The sequence below is a fragment of the Pseudorasbora parva genome, chromosome 8 (genome assembly GCF_024679245.1).
Source record: "Pseudorasbora parva isolate DD20220531a chromosome 8, ASM2467924v1, whole genome shotgun sequence".
NCBI classification, from domain to species: Eukaryota; Metazoa; Chordata; class Actinopteri; order Cypriniformes; family Gobionidae; genus Pseudorasbora; species Pseudorasbora parva.
In genome coordinates, this window is record NC_090179.1 from 25,355,218 (window position 1) to 25,378,036 (window position 22,819).

The 22,819-nt window shown below is 37.4% G+C and overlaps 2 protein-coding genes across 4 annotated transcripts; both read left to right on the forward strand.

Annotated features, from left to right (window-relative positions):
• Nucleotides 1-1,421: 1,421 nt before the first annotated feature.
• Nucleotides 1,422-2,798, forward strand: ly6d (lymphocyte antigen 6 family member D). The gene is made up of 3 exons (XM_067451709.1): nt 1,422-1,580; nt 2,031-2,126; nt 2,448-2,798. The coding sequence occupies exons 1-3, from the start codon at nt 1,496-1,498 to the stop codon at nt 2,528-2,530; spliced, it is 264 nt and encodes an 87-aa protein (XP_067307810.1). The 5' UTR covers nt 1,422-1,495; the 3' UTR covers nt 2,531-2,798.
• Nucleotides 2,799-7,509: 4,711 nt separating this feature from the next.
• Nucleotides 7,510-21,720, forward strand: samsn1a (SAM domain, SH3 domain and nuclear localisation signals 1a). 3 transcript variants are annotated; one of them, XM_067451710.1, is made up of 16 exons: nt 7,510-7,829; nt 9,042-9,185; nt 9,522-9,568; nt 9,702-9,739; nt 10,054-10,137; nt 11,951-12,033; nt 13,445-13,501; nt 14,764-14,866; nt 14,996-15,309; nt 17,482-17,562; nt 17,966-18,094; nt 18,843-18,951; nt 19,026-19,183; nt 19,288-19,506; nt 20,681-20,831; nt 21,332-21,720. In XM_067451710.1, the coding sequence occupies exons 1-16, from the start codon at nt 7,806-7,808 to the stop codon at nt 21,433-21,435; spliced, it is 1,845 nt and encodes a 614-aa protein (XP_067307811.1). In that variant the 5' UTR covers nt 7,510-7,805; the 3' UTR covers nt 21,436-21,720. The 3 variants fall into 3 exon arrangements, with proteins under 3 accessions (XP_067307811.1, XP_067307813.1, XP_067307812.1); XM_067451711.1 differs by having other exon boundaries at nt 7,511-7,829; nt 19,032-19,183; XM_067451712.1 differs by lacking the exon at nt 13,445-13,501.
• The last annotated feature ends 1,099 nt before the right edge of the window (nt 21,721-22,819 follow it).

Here is a 22,819-nt window from a genome sequence, read left to right on the forward strand (position 1 = left end):
ACCAGTGTCTCCAGCCATCATGGCTGCCACACCAAAGTCTCCAGCCATCATGGCTGCCACACCAGAGTATCCAGCCATCATGGCTTCTATGTCAGAGTCTCCAGCCATCACGCCAGTTTATTTGAATGAAAATTATTTATAACTTGAAAATTACTATGAAATGTTTCTTGTCTTGACAGCAATGTACTGTTCTAAACGTTTAAAAAGCACTAAAGCATTGTAATCCTGTTTACCACAACTATCTGTTTGAGGTAATAGAGCTTAAAAATAAAAACAAGCTTGAACTTACATTTTAAACACCACACCTACGATCGCATGTATATCTGGCAGTGGTGCCGTTTTTTCATATAATATAAAAAATATATTTATGACAGTTGTTAACGGCGATGCAAAGAATTGTGGGTTATCTCCAGCCGTGAAGGCTACACCTCATGCACACTCCGAAATCCTGTGAAAGAAGGACGCATTCGAAGGTCGCATTTGGAGTGTCCTACTCACTTTTTTGAAATGAGATGGCCTTATGATGTATGCACCCTTCAAATGCGACCTCCGGAGGACGCAGCCTTCTGAAATGAAACACAGCTAATGTGCACTCTTCTCCACGTGAGAGAGCAACAAGACCACGCCCCCTTTTTACGTGTTCTTGTGAGCGGAGGGTTAGTCAACAAACCGTTCTAGTGATGTCATTCCTGCAAGGAAGTGCAGGGGTGTAGTCCAAAGCAGCCGTTCGCTGTAGGCTTTGAAAGGGAACTTTTAAATAAAATATCTCGCTTGAACAGGTAGTTTTGAGAATTTCAATTCTGATCTGAGAAATGTAGGCTACCAAAGCGACTGAGAAAAACTGTAATATGACCGAACCTCAAGGTTAGACCAATCAAAAGCCAAACGTAAGGCTCCGCTCCCACAGAAATGTTCACAGTTTCACTTTCTACATTCTGTAACCCAAGGAATGGCATGTTGTGATAAAAACTGCAGACACTTATCTCTAAAATATCTCTATCTTGAACTTTGAGCGTTATAATTTTACAGGTATTATTTATGCTCTAACAGCAACATTTCACACTAACTAAAGTTTGACAGATGGGATCGGGAAGAACGGGACCTTTAAATAGTTAAGGGCTGAGAGTTTAAATCATTGTGGTACAATCTGCTAGTGCTGTAAAAGTGATCTTAATCTTAAAATAATGAAATAATCAGATGACAGCAGATGGATAAAATAATCTAAAAAGTTAGAAAAAGATGCCTCAGAGTGCAGGCTTGGATCTTAGATCCAGTTCTTGGACCTTGCATCTTGGCTCAAGGACAGACAATAAGCTAAGTAAAGAGAATTATCCTACCAGAACTGCAATGTACAAAATCATTTTACTTCCTTGTCCAGCAACAAAGCTGACATCTATATATAGTTACATGAAACCTGTCATGCTGCATTACTGTTCTGCTTTAGAAAGAAGAATGTGTTTTAGATAAAAGGTTTGACCAAGGTATATAAAGAATCATGTTCCTCTGTGTGACCAGACCAGCTTTCATCATGAAGACTCTAGTGTGTGCTTTTATTGTGGTGCTCCTCTGCAGTGCATCAGGTAAGATAAAAGTCTTTCTTTCTTTCTTTCTTTCTTTCTTTCTTTCTTTCTTTCTTTCTTTCTTTCTTTCTTTCTTTCTTTCTATCTATCTATCTATCTATCTATCTATCTATCTATCTATCTATCTATCTATCTATCTATCTATCTATCTATCTATCTATCTATCTATCTATCTATATATCTAGCTGCCTGCCTGCCTGCCCTGTCTGTCTGTCTGTCTGTCTGTCTGTCTGTCTGTCTGTCTGTCTGTCTGTCTGTGTCTGTCTATCTATCTATCTGTTTGTCATGGAAAAGCTACATATCTTTTAATTGATTCAAAGTAAAAATTAAAAAAATTGATATTGATTAACTGAAAAGAATCAACAGAAATGAATGATTGGTTTACAAACTGGACATTAATATCATGCTTTGGAGTAATCTCTAATGGAGTAATATGTAATCTTGCATCAGTGCACTCGCTGACATGCTACACCTGTGTGGATGGGGACTGCAAGACCCCAACTAAATGCCCAACCTCAAGCAATTTCTGCAAAAAAGTTTCAACATGTAAGCAAACAATATCAAAATTATTTACTGAATTTTCAATTGTCAGTTACAGCATTTTAGTAGGTCATTCGTTTTTGATCATATTTAACATTTTTATATAATTGTATTATATAATTGTATATATATAGGTTGTATAGTTTTAGATATTTTAGTACTTCAACTTAAACTAAATGAAAATCAGAAATGTTGCTAGTTAATGATAATCACCCTGAATAGCTTCATATTTATTACCTTTCAAAATAAATGTAATTTCTTTATTAGAGGTCTGTATTCTAAAAATTTAGATACACGATATTGATCTGTTTTTCTTTCTAACCCCAGCCACTGTGTTCTCCCGGACGTGTGAGGACTTCTGTGTGCCCGGAGTGAATGTCTACTGCTGTACTTCTGATCTGTGTGACTGATCTCTCTCAATGTCACCAATCCTGTTAATCTCTGTCCGTGAGTCAGGCATAACGTTCATTGTAATAGCGTAGTAGTCCTGGGTTACTGCAGGTCTATGTTTTATTTGTAATCCGCTGGTGTAAATTAAGTTTTTTCCCCCTCTTTTTCCATCTGACTCAACATGGATTGTTTTACATATCACTGCTTAAATGGATTTCTAATAAGCGTGATTCTGTCCCAGCTCTGTATGATTTGATTTATGAATTAAATAAAATCTACTCAGTAAAATGCTGTGTATGTGTGTTGAGGTCAAAGCAGTATCAGAGATGTAGGTCATTCGAGAGAGATGTTATGATGCCACATGTGTCTGGATAATCTGGTGCTTTTAACAGATGAGAAGACTGGAAGCTAAACATGCACTCCAGACATTGATATGCCTATACCTCTCATGAGATTCAAAACTGCATATCAAATAGGTGATTTAAAGCATAACCTGCTTGTTTCCAAACAAGCTTAACTCTATTAGTCTATAAGATGCCATTTTAACCCTTTATTTTGAGGTTATTAAACTTTATCGCACCGTCTGTGAATATTATGACATAAGTGACTTTAAGTTTTAACAGATAACTGTGCTGCTTGTTATAATACTTATAATATTTTTTTTTATTACATTGCTGTTTTATACATATACATGTTTTATACACAATATTTTAAAAATGCCTTCGTGTAAACAAAAAAGTTGGGCAGCTTCTAATAATCTTAATTCAAACAAGGAAATATGGGTCAGATGGGAAATTAATCCTCCATTAATCCTTTATTTTCCATGACTGCAGGTTTGTTATTAAAGAGATTGAGGGTTTTCTTCTTTTTAAAAAACCCAGCTGGGAACCTGTGCACCTTTTTTTCACATAGCGCCTGGGACAGCAATTTATCTTGTCATGTTCTCTAATGGACAGCAAAAGATTAAGAGTCGGAGGCCTCTGTGTGTTGAATTGACACGGCATTTTGACAATTTACAATTTCTAAGAAATGAGCAAGTAAACGAGCTGTAGTTTCTCAGAATCAGGGCTCTTTTGCTGATTAAGAGAGAGAGCTACATCCAAGATTTGTCAAGAAAGAGGAAGAAAAGAGGACACACAGCAGTGATGGATTGAACTTTAACTGAATTGAGGCCTTGCCATCTTGACTTGGCTATGATTAATGTGAATTCCAGTTTGAAACTGAATATCAAAGTGCTGGGTGGGGCTTAATCTACTGCAAACTGATTGGACAGTAAGAAGTGGGTGTTACCCACTGAAAAGAGCCAGAACAAAAATGCCAGTTTGTTAAAATGATGCCTAAATATATAATGTGCATGAAGTGAAGTCATGAAAAAAATATAAGTTGTTTAAAAGGAAGGTACATTTTAACAATATAAGGTACAAATTTGGAATAACATGCACCAAAGAATGATACACAATAAAAAAAAAAACTAGGACCATTTTGATTTCTTGATGACTTTAAAATCGAATCTGCTACTAGAATTACCTGTAAAATATGCGTTTGTAAGTATGCAGAACTAATCATTAATTTCATGAGCACTTTCATTATTTGAGTGAATTAGTTGTGCTTTCTCTGCCAGACCAGCCATCACCTCAAACTGTCCTTTTCATAACAACATAAAGGAAATGAACAGATTGCATAATTTGGCAGCCATCCAAAATTCAAAACAAGCAGATTATCACTCAAGCAAATCAAATATCTGATGACCTTCACAATCATCTGTGTGCACAGCCAGAGAGAAACCATGAACATCTTGCTTTCCTTTTGACCTACTTTCTGCAACAGCTTACACGTTCTTGAACCAGATTCACCTCCTGTCCTGATGTCCGAAACGCTGCGCTTTGCACCATAATCCTCTGGGCCTATTTTTAAAACAATTCCAGATATAAACGACTTAAGGGTTGTTGACAAGACATCACATGCACTTTGGCTAAAAAACACTCGCTGTGCTAGCAGGTAATGTCAGATGCCAAGGCAGTGTATCCTCAGCTGGGTAGATTTTCTCTAGCTGAGAACAGATGAAAAGAGATTTACCCAAGTGTCTGCAGTTTTTATCACAACATGCCATGCCACATTCCTTGGGTTACAGAATGCAGAAAGTGAAACTGTGAACATTTCTGTGGGAGCGGAGCCTTACGTTTGGCTTTCGATTGGTCTAACCTTGAGGTTCGGTCATATTGAATAATATTTTAACTTAAAGCTAGAAGCAATTCAGATGGTCCCACACTGAGATATTAGTTACCTAATATGTTTTACAGTGCAGTCAAGGTTTTTGGAGGTATTTGAATGCTATATTCTCCTAAGAGCTTTAATGTCACCTTTATTTCCCTGTGGATGGAGACAGAACATGGTGCTTGGTTAATAAAATATAACTGCCATATTTAAGTATATTTTTTTGTCACCGGCAAGAAAAAGAGGTCAATGTTCCCTGTGTAGAGACTGCTGGTGTTCTGTCCCTATAGCTTAATTGTCTTCAGTCTACCTACAATGTTGTATATAATATAAATTATTACACTCACTGGCCACTTTATTAGGTACACCTGTTCAACTGCACCTTCTCAATGCATTTATGCATGGTCAAGACGATCTGCTAAAGTTCAAACTTAGCATCAGAATAGGGAAGAAAGGTGATTTAAGTGACTTTGAATGTGGCATGGTTGTTGGTGCCTGGTGGGCTAGTTGGAATATTCCGACCCATAAAATATCCAGTGAGAAGCATTTCTGTGGGTGAAAATGCCTTGTTGATGCCAGAGGTCAAAGGAGAATAGGCAGACTGGTTTGAGTTGATAGAAAGGCAACAATAACTCAGTAAATAAAACAACAATAAATAAACACTGTTTGAACTGAGGTATGCAGAACAACATCTCTGAACGCACGTCGAACCTTGAAGCAGATGGGATGTAGCAGCAGAAGAGCACAATGGGTGTCACTTCTGTCCTCTAAGATAAAAAAACTGAGGCTACAACAGGCTCACCAAAACGGGACATTGCATGGTTTGATGAGTCTCGATTTTGATATTAAACATCAATGGTTCAGGCTGCTGCAGGTGGTGTAATGGTGTGGGGGATAGTTTCTTGGCATACTTTGCACCTCTTAGTACCAATTGAGCATCGTTTAAACACCACAACTTACCTGATTTTTATTACTGACCATGTCCATCCCTTTATGACCAGTCAATTTCTCTCTTTTTTCTTACAACATTTTAAACTTAAATGAAATAATCCAAGACATTATAATTATCTTCTGATGGCTACTTCCAGCAGGATAACGTGCCATGTCACAAAGCTAAAATAATCTCAAACAGGTTTCTTGTACAAGACAGTAAGTTCATTCTATAGTCAAATGGCCATCAGTTACCAGATCTCAATCCACCTTTGGAATGTGGTAGAACAGGAGAGTCACATCATAAATATGACAGTCAATAAATCTGTAGCAACTGTGTGATGCCATCATGTCAATATGAATGAAGAATTAAGGCAGTTCTGAAGGCAAAACACAAGAAGACACAGGCGTGGTCACACAGATGACCAGGGAAGCCCGGGAGAACAAGGGTGACCTGGTGGTGCTGTGGTCGGACCTCACAAATGATTATGGGTCCATATCCCACAAACTGGTTGAGGAGGCCCTGCGCCGGCACCACATCCCAGACAAGTAAAGACCTCATTCTGGACTACTATGGCAGTTTCAGTCTGAAAGTCTCTTGGGGGTTTACAACATCAGACTGGCACAGGCTTGAGAAGGGTATCATCGCTGGATGCACAATTTCAGTGCTATTATTCGCACTAGTGCTTATACATGCTAGTAAAGTCTACAGAGGTCCAGTGCAGAGGACTCACCAACTCCGGTTTTCGCCAGCCACCCATTAGGGCTTTTATAGATAACCTGATGGTGACAAAACCACACGTCCCAGGGGGCAGGTGGATTCTGAAGGGCTTGGAAGAGATGACCACCTGGGCACATGTGGTTCAAGCCAGCACATGTGCTTCAAGCCAGCAAAGTCTACATCTCTGGTGTTGAAGAAACGACTGAGTCACGGCTACGGCACAGCGCATTGATAGGAGCAGTGACTCATGGAAGAGCTGGGCTGCGGCACAACACCTCGCTACAATAAGGCACAGGGGAAGGACAGGAGATCACTGGTGCAGCAAGAGGTGCGGGTATTAGTAGAGTAGGAGCGGGCCAGCAGGATGGTTGGAATGCGGCTGCAGGGAGCCTGGACAAGATGGGAGCATGCAGTGGACCGTAGTGTCACATGGGCGGAGCTGTGGAAAGCAGCACCCCATCGCCTACGGTTCCTGATCCAGGCTGTCTACGATGTATTACCGAGCCCATCCAACCTGTTCAGAGGGGGACACTAGAGCACATCCTCAGCTGCTGTTCAAAAGCCCTGGGTGAGGGGCGCTACCGTTGAAGCCATGACCAAGTCCTGAAAGTCATAGAAAATACCATCAGCTGTGGAACTGGCCACTGTAAGCGCCTCCGCCTAGTGAAGAATACCATTTCTTTTGTCCAGGCTGGGGAGAAGCTACCATTAGCTGCCAGGGCCACCTCATCGGGCCTGCTAGCAACAGCACGAGACTGGGAGTTGAAAGTTGACATGGGGAAGCAATTGAAATTCCCAGAAGCAGTCGCCATCTCAACACTGCGGCCTGACATGCTACTCATCTGAGAGACCTCTAAGCAGATCGTTCTCCTGGAACTTACTGTACCCTGGGAGGACCATATCGAGGAGGCCATTGAGAGTAAACATAACCAAAAATAACCATGTTCATGCCTTTTCAACACTAATTTTTAACTGCATGTATTTCATCTTGACAGTAGTTTTTTAACGTTAAAAGAGGGTTTTGTGCTGGCGCAACCTGTTAGTGAATCTGGCCCTTAGTCTTTTACACGCCTGTGCAAAGACAGGATGCCTCAACATAACAGTTTTAAATTAGACCAGTGACTTGCATCTACAGTAAATTACGTAAGCGACTGTTGTAGTGACTCTGTCATAGCCCAAACAAAGCTCTCAACCCAATTCTGTAGAAAGTAAACAATATCAGCATTAACAAGCTCAGCACTTGACTGAGGAGCTGCCTGGAGTGGTAATGGTCCTCCACATCTATTGGATTAGAGAAAGGATGTCATTCAGTATTAATCTGTGGAGCAGTAGGCAGTCTGGAACACTAAGCACTCTGCTCTCTGTCTGCTCGCCTCGTCCAGTTGTTCATCCTATGCTGTGGGCACTGGAAAGAAACCATTCTTTCCAGAATGAATCTCTTCTGCTTCTCTCTGGTAAGATGTGATTCCCCTTTTCTGCTCTGTGGTTTGTGTGTGAATGCAATGTGAACTGCTGGAGGGTTTGAAGGCAACGCGATAGAGCATGAAGATCAGGAACCATGCTTTAGGAGATTTCGGAGGGCCTTTAATTTGTCTTTCTTTTATTGAAGAAGTCAAGTCAGTGTGGCTAAAATGTATAGCTCTAGCATTAAAGATATGGTATTTATCACAATATCTCATTTAATTTTATTTACATTGTTTGTTTTATTATTTTATGTATAAAAACAAGACACAATGGTAAGTTTCTCTGCAAGATGTGTTGTTTTGTGCAATTTAAGACTTGCTTCATTGAATACATACTGCTCTGATTTTCTGTAAGCAAACGAAGGATTCTGGCTTTCTGTTTTATCTTCGGTGCAAATGGATTTGCACTCAAATGCACTGTAAACACTTAGGGGCTGTTTACACGACACCGTTTACAACAAAGAACGAAAAACGTTTTACATGACATTGGCATTTTGGGGGCATGAAAAAAAAACGATGAAAGCAATACCCTTATTGTCTCCATGTTAAATACAAAAATGTGAATTCACAATTAAATTTTTTTCACAAATGAACGTGTTCCTCCTGAACTTTTTTAATAAAACATAATTATGTGAAAATCGTGACGTATGTCATGTGTATGCGTATTATGTGTTCAGTCCATACAGTCTATAGGTGCTTAATGTTTCTTTAGAAAGAGACATCGCCAACCACAGGACTGATATGCTTACTACAGCATTAACGTACCCATATAACTCAGGGTCTTCAACGGGGTCTGTGACTCTTAGTGGATCGGTGGTTGTACTGCCTTAACGGTTTGATCTCAAACTAATTTTTGTTTTAAAAATTGCTTTAAACTATGAACTTCGTTTCAACCAAGTCTAAAGTTGAGAAACTTAAATTAAGATGAAAGTTTCACAAGTAAATTTAAAATGTACCTGCATATGGATTATTTATATAACAAAATATGAAAATACATTCATATATTACTTACATTGGTGAAATACTATATTCTTGTTAATGTAGACCAGGCTTAAAATGCAACACCTAATTTTACAAGGTATTTTGTAACCGGGTCTGTCTATCTGTCCACCAAGGGGATGAAGACCCTTGTAATAAGTACACTGTACTTAACATTAATAGCTTATTAGCAGCACAGATTGTAAGTGACATGTCATTTTGTAGGAGGGCTCTATGGACAGCCTGTATGAGGCCGTGCAGGAGTCCAGTGAGGCTCAGGTGTACACCATCCCCAGCAGGTCCCGCAGCCCAGCTGTTCTCTTAGATGACACCAACAAATGGAAGAGCGCAGGGCGTTCCATCTCCATGGTAACTATAGAAATGACTGCTGGAATGGTGCATGCATACTGCACTGTCATGGGAAATGTATCAGCCATCTGGATGCATGCTATAACAGTGCTGTGGACATCATGAGCTTCCATTAAATGAAAAGCGGTCAACTGATTTAACTGATTACACTGCTAACTGATTACACTGAAACCATATGGAAATTATTAACATCTATTTGAGGTCTGTTTATGAAAGAGAAACCTGAAATATTCGGCTTGCGTGATCTTGAGAACATGTGATTTTACATGAATGCATTTCACATCAATATGTACAATAATATATCACTAAACTTCCTCATGCTGTGTTTATTTTCAGGAAATTTCTCAAATCAATTCAGACAACACTAGAAAAAAGAAACAAAGGTGAGTTCAGTGTGTGTGTTTTTCAGTGAACAAAGAGAAAAAATGCTGAACTTCCAGTCAAAAATGGCCCTTGTGGCACGCTCTCTGCGAACATTTGTTTTTTTATTAAATGTTTCCTTGTGTCAACTTACAGAACACTGCCAAAGACTGTTTCTGAAAATGACGCTTTAGGTATGTTATATATTTTAAGAGATATTTTATGTCATCTTCCTTTTGCATCACATGACCAAGTTGCAATAAGACACCCTTGTTTTTATCATTTCACACTCATAATAAAAACACTAGCTTAACTTACCGGCAAACCGGCAAACAACAAGGTTTGTACAGTGATTATCAGATCATTATACATGAATGACAAGACAAACAAGATTGTCTACATTTTCTTCCCCTCAATTAAGCTTTCCAGAGTGAAAAAAGTAAAAGCATGGAACACTAGTGGACCTTAAATGAATAAATATCTAATGGTTTTGGTTTCCCTCCTGCAGTTAATACCATCTGCACTAATTCCGTCTGGCCAGCTGCCACAAAGCAGGAAGATTTAGTCCTCCTGAGGAACAATCAGAATGAAGGTAAAACCGTTCTGAGGATTTGTAGGTTAAGCCTGACTAGATTTCATTTACAAGACACACGGAGGCAAGCAACAGCCGCTTAACACTGGCCAATCAGAAACACTGATTGCGTCAAATCCCATTCACAGTGAATGGAGAGTGGGTACAACACAACCACAGTGGTGTGTGGTCATCCGCTCACTTAAAGCACTTGCTTGTCCTGCGTGGGATTAATTAAGAAACAGCAGGGTCTAAATTGTAAATAGGGCACTGGACCTTTCAATGACAAAGTACTCTGGTAGTTGACAAAATGTGTCATGGGCTTTTTAAATCAGCATTCAAGATTTTAGATTAAAGCTAGGCAATGTTTTTCATAAACCCTTTTTGTTATACTGGTTGAAACTCTCCTCAAATCCTGATAGTAATCCATTTTAGAAGAAGTCGAAATATTACAAAATGTACATATCTTCCAACACACTGGTTCCCTCAACAAAAACCCAATGTATTTTCCCCATAGGCTTTTAGATTATCTCAAAAAATAAGCTCTGTGATCAACAAATGTTTATGGGCCCTATCATACACCCAGTGCAATGCAGCGCAATGCAGCGCCAGGCACGAAGCAAGTGTGTTTTGCTGGTTTCAGCCTCAGTTTTTATTTTCAAGTCCAGTCAAAATCACATGACGTGTGTTCAGGAGCATTGTTGGAGTGCAACTGAAAAACGACTGCACCATTGACCAACTAAATCCTGGTAATTTTGGTCTCTTTTGTGTTATTTAGAGAATGCGTATGTAATATACTTATTACACACACAGGGACGAACAGGAGCAAACAAAGATTTTTAAATATGAAAAATTAAAGGATTTAAAATAATATTTTCTGTAAAAGATTATTATTCTGTACATAAATGTAAGAATGCCTACATGTCATAATAGATGTATCAGAATTAGTCTACCTATTTGCAGTAATGACGAGAAAGCAGGCGTCATTGGACGAGCAGATCCTCGCTAGCTAAAGAAGCGTTCAGTTTTTCCGCTTGCAAATTGTGCCATGCTGTGAGCACAGCTGGTTTTTAAAGGGAATGGGAGATGAGACACTGATTGGTTTTATTGCACGTTATACCCAAAACATACCGATTACTTATTAAGAGAATAGGCACAACTATTTTAGACTAGTTCTGCATAATTAAGGGCGTGGCCACTTTGAGTGACAGGTGGCTAGCCATTTACCCGTTGTCTGTTAGTCATCACTTAACCTCAGCTCCATTCAATGCACAATGATGTGCTGCCAAGATGCAAATTCAAAGGTCAATATTTGTTTTACAGTCTATGCTTCCCACATGTGTCCGTATAGTTTATCTAATTTTTTGTTGTTATTTTTTTTATAAAAGACAATGTTCAAATATTTTAACCACTATTATTTTTAATAGATGATGAAAAAATCTTAAGCCCATTTAAATCAGAATTTCAAATACAAATTAATTTTTAGCTAATAATGTTGTTCAAGCTTTCACTATGGATGTACCACATTTCCTTGACTAGTAAAATCACCTGCCACATGGTATTTCCCCCTCGTCAAAATACGTGAAGAAGCAAAACAGGAAATGAGGTGCAAAACCACATAAATGTTCTCATATGGAATGTACTATTTTGAGCTCTGCTTTGGCTTTTTTTAGTTTTTTTGTAAATCTTATCAGAGATTTTGTAGACCTAATGTCTTGGATTTATGTACTTAAGTCTTCTGCTAATAAAGTAAATGACTATATAAAAAAATGCACAGTGACTTGGTTGCTAAGTACTATTGTTTACTAATTAGATTAATATGTTTAAATTTCAGATCTGGTGAGAGCAGTAAGAAGGGCTGAAAGCCAGACAATGGCAGATATTTCAAGAAACATACAGCAAGCGATGCCTGTCCAGGTCAGAAATATATGACTATTGTTTTAAACATTACGATCTACACTCACCTAAAGGATTATTAGGAACACCTGTTACATTTCTCATTAATGTAATTATCTAATAAACATGGCAGTTGCTTCAATGCATTTAGGGGTGTGGTCCTTGTCAAGACAATCTCCTGAACTCCAAACTGAATGTCAGAATGGGAAAGGTGATTTAAGCAATTTTGAACATGGCATGGTTGTTGGTGCCAGACGGGCCGGTCTGAGTATTTCACAATCTGTTCAGTTACTGGGATTGTTACGCACAACCATTTCTAGAGTTTACAAAGAATGGTGTGAAAGGGAAAAAACATCCAGTATATGGCAGTCCTATTGGTGAAAATCTAGCCTTGTTGATGCTAGAGGTCAGAGGAGAATGGGCCAACTGATTCAAGCTGATAGAAGAGCAACTTTGACTGAAATAACCACTCATTACAACCGAGGTAAGCAGCAAAGCATTTGTGAAGCCACAACATACACAACCTTGAGGCAGATGGGCTACAACAGCTGGTCTGATGAGTCTCGATTACTGTTAAGACATTTAGATGGTAGAGTCAGAATTTAGCATAAACAGAATGGATCCATCATGCCTTGTTACCACTGTGCAGGCTGGTGGTGGTGGTGTAATGGTGTGGGGGATGCTTTCTTGGCACACTTTAGGCCCCTTAGTGCCAATTGGGCATCGTTTAAATGCCATGGCCTACATGAACATTGTTTCTGACCATGTCCATCCCTTTATGACCACCATGTACCCATCCTCTGATGGCCACTTCCAGCAGGATAATGCACCATGTCACAAAGCTCAAATCATTTCAAATTGGTTTCTTGAACATGACAATGAGTTCACTGTACTAAAATGCTGCCCACAGTCACCAGATCTCAACCCAATAGAGCATCTTTTGCCTGGATGTGCATCCCACAAATCTCCATCAACTGCAAGATGTTATTCTATCAATATGGGCCAACATTTCTAAAGAATGCTTTCAGCACCTTGTAGAATCAATGCCACGTAGAATTAAGGCAGTTCTGAAGGCGAAAGAGTGTCAAACGCAGTATTAGTATGGTGTTCCTAATAATACTTTAGGTGAGTGTAGATTAAATAAAATATTCATGTATTTATATTTTCTCTCTTTCTCTATCTATAGAAGATAGACAGACAGACAGATATACAGATAGACAGACAGACAGATATACAGATAGATAGATAGATAGATAGATAGATAGATAGATAGATAGATAGATAGATAGATAGATAGATAGATAGATAGATAGATAGATAGATAGATAGATAGATAGATAGATAGATAGATAGATAGATAGATAGATAGATAGATAGATAGATGGTATTTTGCATTACTTTTTATTTAAATTGCTCATTCTTTTACTGGTAGATTGTCTATTATGAGGGATGCAATCTGAACCAGCTAAGCAGCAGACAGAATGACATGGTGAGTTCAAACCCTTTCTACCCAGGTGGTTTTGTGCCAGCTGGAATGTAACTGATCGTTGTGTATATAGGGGCCGGAAAAACAGTTGTCCCCAAATAGGGTATTGTGATTGACCGTCTGTACAGATGGTTGGGTGAGGGGCACATTCTGCCCATGTAATCCCTTTTGCCCACATGGCATTAGATTCAGTCGAGACTGTTAAATGTGTTGTGTGTTCGCCAGTAAGGACCAGTGACAGCTGTAAAATGGCCATAAATTATCCACCTATGGACTCACTGTGGAGAACATTGTTAGCATAATGAGGTGGTTGAATAAAATACACAAAATCATTGTTTTAACATAAATTTAAAAAGTGAAAAATGTTTATTTAATTTTATATCCTCTGGGACAGAGAAAATTTATTTTTTCATGTCATTACATTGTTTAGAGCATAATAAACAAATGGAAAATGGAAAATTATATTTTATTCATATGTTATACTATTTCCTCTGTTGTGGACACTGGGACTCAATTGTTTAAAAAAATACAATTACATGGAATGAAATGTATAGACGAAAACAATGAGATTTCTTTTTTTTCACCATTTTTTTTAAACGAAACTTTGTTTAATGATATTCTCAACTATGTTATGAAAGATATAACGGAATGAATTGATATACCATTTTACTTATGTAATATGTGGGTAAAATGGTCATACATTGGGTTTTTCTATTCAATACAATGTATCTATACACTGGATCTGCATATGAATGTGTTTATGGAGCAACATGTAATGAAAAAAAGAAGTGTGATAATGGGAATAATTGGCAACATTTTCATGATAATATCTAATATTTCATAGGAATATTGATATGTAATTTCTTTCCCTATTCACTAAAATGCCTGAAAAACATGAATTAAGTTAAAAAGCCCCTAACATTTTCCTGAGATGTTGATTTATAAAAAACTATTTGAAAATCTAATTACAAAATAATTTATTTCCATTAGAGTGCTATCTTTGATCACTAAATTAATATCAGTCATTTTTAAACACCAAGAAGAAGTTGTTGTCCTGGTGAAACATCCAAACATTTGGTATCTCTGAATGTGCTCTTTACAGGACATCCAGACTTAAAACTGCGACATGTACAGTGTCAGAGAAATTCACTAAAATATAATGTCCACTACAGTGGACACAAGTCTATTCCTGGGTCACAGGAGGATATAAATGAACTTAAAATTAAAATGTAACAATGTCATTTAACTATTTTGTCTGTTAACAGCCTGAGACAGTAAATGCAGAGATGACACAGCTAAGAGGGACAAGCGTGAAAAAAGTAGAAAGGAAAAGAAGTCAAAGAGGAACTCCAACACAAGAGACAACAGGTACATTAAACTCTTACCTTGAGGCAATAGCCATTATTGGTGTTGTGGTGCAACAAAGATTTGTATTTAAATCTCTGTGTCAATGATAATAATCAGACACTGTTTTTTTTTTTTATGTGTATTGCAAAGCTCATATCAAAGGTGCCAAAGGAATGATGCAAGACATTGGGCAACAGTCACATAAACAGGAGAATTACTGTATTTCTGCTGAGGGATCAAGGGTCAGCAGCTCCAGTAGACATCGCTGGAGTAACCCAACTGAAACAGCTCTAACCTGGGTACAAGCCTACAACACCTGTCAACCTCCTCACAATGAACATCGTGTCCACACCTGTGACTGCACTATATCCAGAGATAAAATCAACGCTCAAAACATGAAGAGAGACTCCTTGCCCAAAGGAGTGGTGCGTTCCACAACCAATGTGGATTTCTGTGCCCCCAATGTAAGTATTTTTGACATATCATAATATATTAATATATATATATTTTAGGATTATTTATATTTGGTCCTCGAGAAACATTTATTTTACATCCTACATCTTATTTTTATCGATGTTGAAAACAGTTGTGCTGCTTAATATTTTTGTGTGAAACCTGCTAAAAAATTCAGGATTATTTAATGAACAGAAAGTTCAAATATTGCAATATATGTTGGTTCTATATCTCAAAATCTCACGGTCTATATGCAAAGTGCTTATATATACTAATTATATTTCTATATATAGTATACACAATCCATCCAAGTGTCTTAATTCATGTGATACAAACTCAAGCTGTTAACCTGCCTTCAAGTGCTGAATGCAAATGTTTTTATTGCAATATAAGACTCGCAAAGATTGTCCTGGCCTGCCAACCAGTGACGTTTCCAAACACTTATTAAAACAATTCAGGGTGATGACCTCTAGTGTTTTCTGAAGGTACATACACAATGTAAAGTTGATAATCCTTTCCTGTTTCCTGGATTCTCATATGGCTTTCTTGTAAGAGAGAACTACTACACTGTATCACTCTCAGATAAAGAGAAGCTCTCATAAAAGGTCAGGAAGGGCTGTTTGTTTCCAAAGGCTTGAAGAAATAGATTATAATGCTGTAATCCTGGATTTGGCTTTTACTGTGGCCGATTGCACACAGTTGGATTACGCTGTTATTGTCTGTAAGGTTTTCTTGAACACTATTGGTCAGTTCATGCATTGTACAGCAAACCATTTAAAGTAGGTCTTTGTTCATTTAAATGAGACATGTCCAATTTCACAGATGCCAAGCATAATTGCAAAAATAATGATTATTTTTAAACGGGTTACCCGAACACTCATCTGTTGCTGGTGAAATCACAAAGCAAATCCTTTAGCAAAGGAAGCTAATTGCCATGTTTGGCTTACTTATAGTTGTATAAAAAGCCTGTGACCAACATAAATTGCATACGTATACAAAATACGTAAGACAGGTGTTGGGTATAACTTGTGCAGTTTTGCAAAAATTCCTAGCTAAAAGTTGTGAAAGTAGACGGGAAGTGTTTCAAAAGCATGGGTCCACTTCCTTTGCGTGCAACAAAGCTTGCTTCCTCTATACAAAGACCAGATTTCACAATTTGGGCAAAAGAAATAAGGAGTATTGATTAATAAGCTTTCACTTGACTATATTTATATCTTTTCTAATCATTTGAAATGATCAACGTGACAATAAACATTAAAGTTATATATAAGACTTGATGGAATCAGATTCTTAAATCCATTCCACAAAGAGTGCCTTCATGAAACCGATATGGTGCAAAGAGGGTTTGATTATGAAAAAAGCACCTCTATGGAAATTATTTTTCTCTGTGTGTGCATGCCACGGAGTCCCACTTACCGAATTTGTGTTACTCGAAATGACTGAAGTGGTAAACCACAAAATGCAGACTCAAGCATTCAATGTTTTTCCCCTGTAAAACTGATGCCTTGATAATAGACAGAGCATGCATTGGCTCACATCCTGTGCGATTTAAGGAAGTTCTTGTGCTCGTTTGTTCTGCTGAGGCATTGCATTTTATACACTTAGAGGTAAAACCGCTAGTTTCAGATTAGAGTTTCATTTTAAGAAAAACTGAACGCACATCAAGGAGATGCTTCAAAGGGCTGCTTCAAATGCATCAGACAAACCAAAATGTCTTAAACCTAAGGTAGGTTTTTATTAATGTGTCTTAATTAAGGTAATAGTTTGAAGGTGATATACTTTTCAGGTGATGGTGATATTATTCAGTATTACCATATCCCATAGAACTGACATTGGAGCAAGAAAACAACCTGACACATAACATTACTATGAACGGCTTAGTCTAGGTTGGCTCTAATGAGATTACATGGATTTTTAATTTTGATAATTATTTATCATTTTCCTGTGAATGAGCTGACAGGTTCTGAGCAGATTAGGAATCTTTCAGTGCAGCGTTTTTATCAAATTGAAAACATTACATTAAAATGATGACATGTCGAGCGCTGTTTAATGAACTCAAGTGCTCTAATTTGGTTGACAGTACAATGGCCCTTTTTGTTAAATACAAAGTAATGTACAAACATAGCATGTGCTTTGGCGTTATATCTATTGTAAATGTGCTCTGTTTTATTTACCTGACACAGCGATCCACCAGTTTTGGGAGATTTGACACATTCAGAAATCAACACTCCCCTTCCAGACTTGAGGAAAATGGGACACCTGAGGTAAGAAGAATTTGATGAATAAGACACTTCAGTCTGCTCTTGAGGAGTTTATGCCCCATCATGATGCTATGTTTCCTTGTAACATACTTTTCACTACACCCATTACTGCAAAACAATCAGTTACAACTGTCGGTTACACTTTATTTTAAGTTGACAGTTACTTACTCAAATAAGTATTGGGTAATAATAATGAAATACGTGTAGTTAAAATAGAGTTACGGTTAGGGTTTGGTTTAGGGTTAGTTACTTGTATTCATGCATGATTTACTATAGTACATGTAGTAGCATGTAACTACGTCTCCTTAAAATAAAGTGTTACCCAATTGTCTTATTGAACACTGCACACTGGACAGACATACTTTTTATATACAGAAGGATTAATAAAACATTTGCGCACAAACAGGCAGAGGGTGAATCAACAGCAGAGAACTGTGAGAAACCAGGAAGTCTTGGGAAAAAGATGAAGGCCATCTCAATGACTATGCGTAAAAGGATGGGGAAGAAACACGTCAAATCCTACACTGAGGACATGGTGAGTCACAGTACAAGTTCCTCATATGATTACCGACACTGATTTGGCAACTTTTTCATCATCCAAAATATCAGCAGTTTGTTTAAGAGTATAGGAGACTGGGGGTTGGTTGGCATTGGCACATTTATTCCCCTTGTTAGCATCGCTGTTATCATTATCATATTATTATTATTTGATCTCATCTTATAAGGCTTATAAGTCTTATATCAAAATATAACTATTAGCTAACATTTATAAATTAAAAATTTCAATCTTTTACATTTTGTTTTCATATTTACAACTTTTAAAGTTGGAAACTAGCGTGTGTTAACCTTTTAATAATCAAACTCACTAAACAATTTAATAATCAATTAAAAAGGAATTTATACGATTTATACCTGTATATTACTTTGGATTCAGCACAGTTTGGAAAATTAATGGATTGATTTAGTTGCGGGCGCCATCTTCTGGTCAGAAGCAGGGATTATAATTTGCGCTCAACTCTCACAGTGCATTATGGGTATCCTCTTTAGCTGTTGAGCGTAAATAAGTTGTACACTCGTTATTGCGGTGCATTGTGGGATTGAATGAGTGCACTCAATAACGTCCACTATGGTTTCAAACACCATTATAAATGGCTGTCCCCTCAAATAGTACCCTATTTCGGACATAGCCTCAGAAAACCAACCCCTGTAGCCAACCTACCCCAGTCCCACTATCAGCAGAATAGTTCAAAGGAATATCCAGACTGATACTGTGATTGGTGCAGGGTGATGACACTGAAGGAGAAACGGAGAATGGGACTCCAGCAAAGAGCACGAACTCAGACCGCACCAGCAACTCATTAGAAAGCCTCTACAGTGGACAGAGCTCATCCAGTAAGTATCTACATACATGCACCTGAATTAGAACGTGTTTTGACATTGTAATCATACTCTTAATGTTCATATTGGCTCAGGTGGTGTGACCAGCAATTCCGATGTATCCAGTAACAGAGACAGCCTGAAACTGGAGGAGGACATGCCCTACACCGGGCTGTTCTGCGGGCGAGCCAAAGTTCATACAGACTTTGTCCCCAGCCCATATGATACAGACTCCCTTAAACTGAAGGTGAGATAATAATTAAAAACAAAAGCTTGCATCCAGCTGCATTAATCAGCACAAATTGAAATAGTTGCCAATAAGAAGTTAATGATGTTGGTGGCCTTTTTCAGGTGGGCGATATAATCAGCATCATAAGTAAACCACCTATGGGCATATGGACTGGAATGCTCAATAACAAAGTGGGAAATTTCAAGTTTATTTATGTGGATGTTCTGCCCGAGAAAGAGAAAGAAGAAGAGGATGAGGCCCCAAAAATAAGACCTGTGAAAGTATGCAAGAACCCACGACCAAATACACTTCTGGAGTTATTAGAGCGACTTTGTTTAGAGGTATAAACAAACAGGACATACACATGCACACATAGAAACATCACACCACCAGAAAAAAATACGTATTTTAACGTCACTATATTCACCTCACGCCAAGTTTTAATTAAAACTAAACTATTAACCATTTTTCTGTAATTAAAAAACTGAAATAAAATATTAGAAACATGAATATTACAAGATAATTAGAAATGTTGGCATAAATTAAATAAAAAAATTCTAAAGTAGTACACCGGGACTTTTATTATGATGGGACGGGACGGGACACAGTCGCCGGCCGTGCGCACTATTTCCGCTTTTCATAAGTATAAGGTAAAGCAGCTCTGTTAAAGCTAACTTTTTTAGTTTATTCTTAGCTAAAAACACTTAGTTCTTTCAAAAATATATGTGCTTATTAATTGTATATTTACTTCTTTGAAGTAATAAAGTATTCTCGTAAGTTTATAATATACCATTGAAAATACATACGGGTGAGGGGTTCGAATGCCGGTCGCCATGTTGCCCCTCCATCTTGAAAGTACATTAGCCAAAGAGGGACATACCCATAAATTTAAGCTTCGCCTTTCGCGTTTTAACACTCGATGGCACCGTGTCGAATGTGAAGAGGAGGATTGCCATGTTAATCTTGGACTAAATCGGCTTTAATCATATTAGATACATTTAAGTGTGTTTAAAATGATGTTATGGCGTTACTCTGTGCGTTCGCTCGGCGTTGCTGTGACAGGTTCACACTGCTAAGAGTAAAGCACTTCTGCCCAATAAAACTGAGGGTAACACAGATATGACGCAATTGACAGGCGACTTTCTCAAACGCTATGCTTTGGTTTAGCCTTGGTTAAAATAGCAATTTTCTCACAATTTACAAATAGTTGGAAAAATTTGGGATATTGTAAGTACACAACTGAACAAAATATATAATACTGGCCTAGTGGTTTTCGGATATTTTACTGAAAAAATACTACATAGTGCACCTTTAATGAATACTAGACTAGTATAATAATACTGCCTTCTTGCATATTTAGTTTCTCATTTTTATATATTCTCAATATTTTGACTCTTACCCTTTGTCCCACTACATATTAATCCTACAACTCACTCAGCTCCCACAAAGAATGAAAAGAAATGTTATGATTTTTTAAAATTTTTATTTTAATGTTTGAAATCTCTTTTGTCACAGGAATATGCATCTTCATTACTCTTGAATGGCTACCAGACAGTAGATGACCTGAAACATCTGAAAGAGAGACATTTGATTGAGCTGAATGTGACTGATCCAGAACACAGACGCAGGTTGCTTGCTGCGTCAGACTGCCTCTATGTCACAAGCAGTGAGTCTCAAGTTTGATTGACGGCTGTGCGCAAAACTATATTTTGGTTTATATTTTTGGTTTTGGTGTCCATCTCAGGAAACATTATGTCAGCACGCCTCAGGAAGGGCATAGATACTGCTATCTTTGCATCGTCTATTTTTGTGTTTGGATGAAATTCTGCCTTTTTTAAATACTTGAGTTACACTGCAAGTCCTGTAATACTGAATGTCACAGCTTTATCTATTTTAATTTAATCCATGACGCTCTGTGCGGTCAGGAACAGACCTTTACAGGATTAATTGCTGTTTGGATGTGGGTTCACTGTGTGAGCAGGTGGCACATAGTTGGGCTGCTCTGGCTGATATGAGTGTGGGATGATAACCAGGAAGGCATACTGCCATTTAATTAACATTAATTTCATTTGGGTTTTTGCGCAAATCTGATTTGATCAGGAGAGATTAAATTAACGAGCAGGGGTTTGTATGAGAGATTTAACCTTTCTTTACTTTGGCCTACAGAAGACGAAGAGGGAGAGATGAAGGCCAATGATGAGGAAGATGAAGATAATGACTGTCCCAGAGACTCGGGTTGTTTTATTCCAGCAGAGTGTCCTGACAGTTGAGAGGCACTCACTAGTTAACCTATGTCTCTCTCCTGATATAATTACTGGTAAAACTACAAACAGACACAGAACACAGAAAATGTTGTCTTATCTTTCATTTAGATACTTGTTTTGTATTTACATATTTTTGTTCATCTTCGTGTTGATGTAACCTTTTTCTGTTCAATGTTGATGTTATTTGAACTTTCATGCCGCCATATTTGTGTGTGAGGAACTTTTACGAATGTTTATCATGACTGAATTGTATATAATGTTATAAAAAAATAAATTATTTATTCTGCATCATTCTCTTGTTCCTAATTTCGAATATGTATTACTGCAGCTAAAATTTAGACCATTAACTTTCCATGTGTTTCTCAAAATAACTGTTTGGTTTTGGTATGTGTTTGGATATGTTTCCAGATGACTAGTAGTCCTGTGACTAGTAGTTTTTTCTTTGAAACAAGACAGTAGAACTGAGAATAGGCTAATCTCAGTTCTACTGTCTTGTTTAAAATAACTTTCTTTTTTCGTTTTCCAAAAATAAGCACATTTTAGGTGGAATCTAATATCAGTCACCTAAATATTAGCCATAGGCACATCTAATTATATGTAATTTAATGCATAATGGCATGTCAGTTAAAAATATTTCCAATGTTTCCATATTACAGATGTCACTAATCTTGTATGTGTTTGTGACCACATTTATTCATTTGTCTTCTTTGCTCTGGAAAATATAGTATCAGATCAGGTGCTAAGTGGAAAAATATTTTTACTTTAATAATTATTACTTGAGTAAAATGGCAAAAGTATTCTGACTGATTTTTAAAGTAAGCCTATTAAATAAATAAAAAAGTGGTCTGCTGAACGATGAACAGTTTATTATTTATTCTAGTACTAGTCCACAATTAGTCAGAGTAGGCTAATAAGTTAGTGCAGACATTTCGTATAGGCTGCTATCTGCAAATAAACAAACCTATGAAACATCGTAACGTAACGTTACCTATTGTTATACTCAGTATAGCAGATTTCACAAATAATAATAGTCATGACCTAAATCTGATTTTCATGTGCAAATTCGACAATAACTTACTTTTAGAGCCATTCGAGCTCGACGAAATTTTGGATGGATCATTCATACATTGAAAAGAATCGGCTTGGTTTTTTGGTGTCGATTTCTTCAGTAGCCTACTAAGTAGTGAGGAACGAAACGTTTTTATGAAATGGAGTAAAAACTACAATATTATGCACTGGAATGTAGTGAGGTAAAAGTAAAATTTTCTCAAAATAAAAATATTCTGATAAAGTACAAATACTTGATAAATGTAGCTAATAACGAAAAAAATATAAAGTACATACTTGATAAATGTATAGCTAATAATGAAGAAAAATATTTTGTTATTGC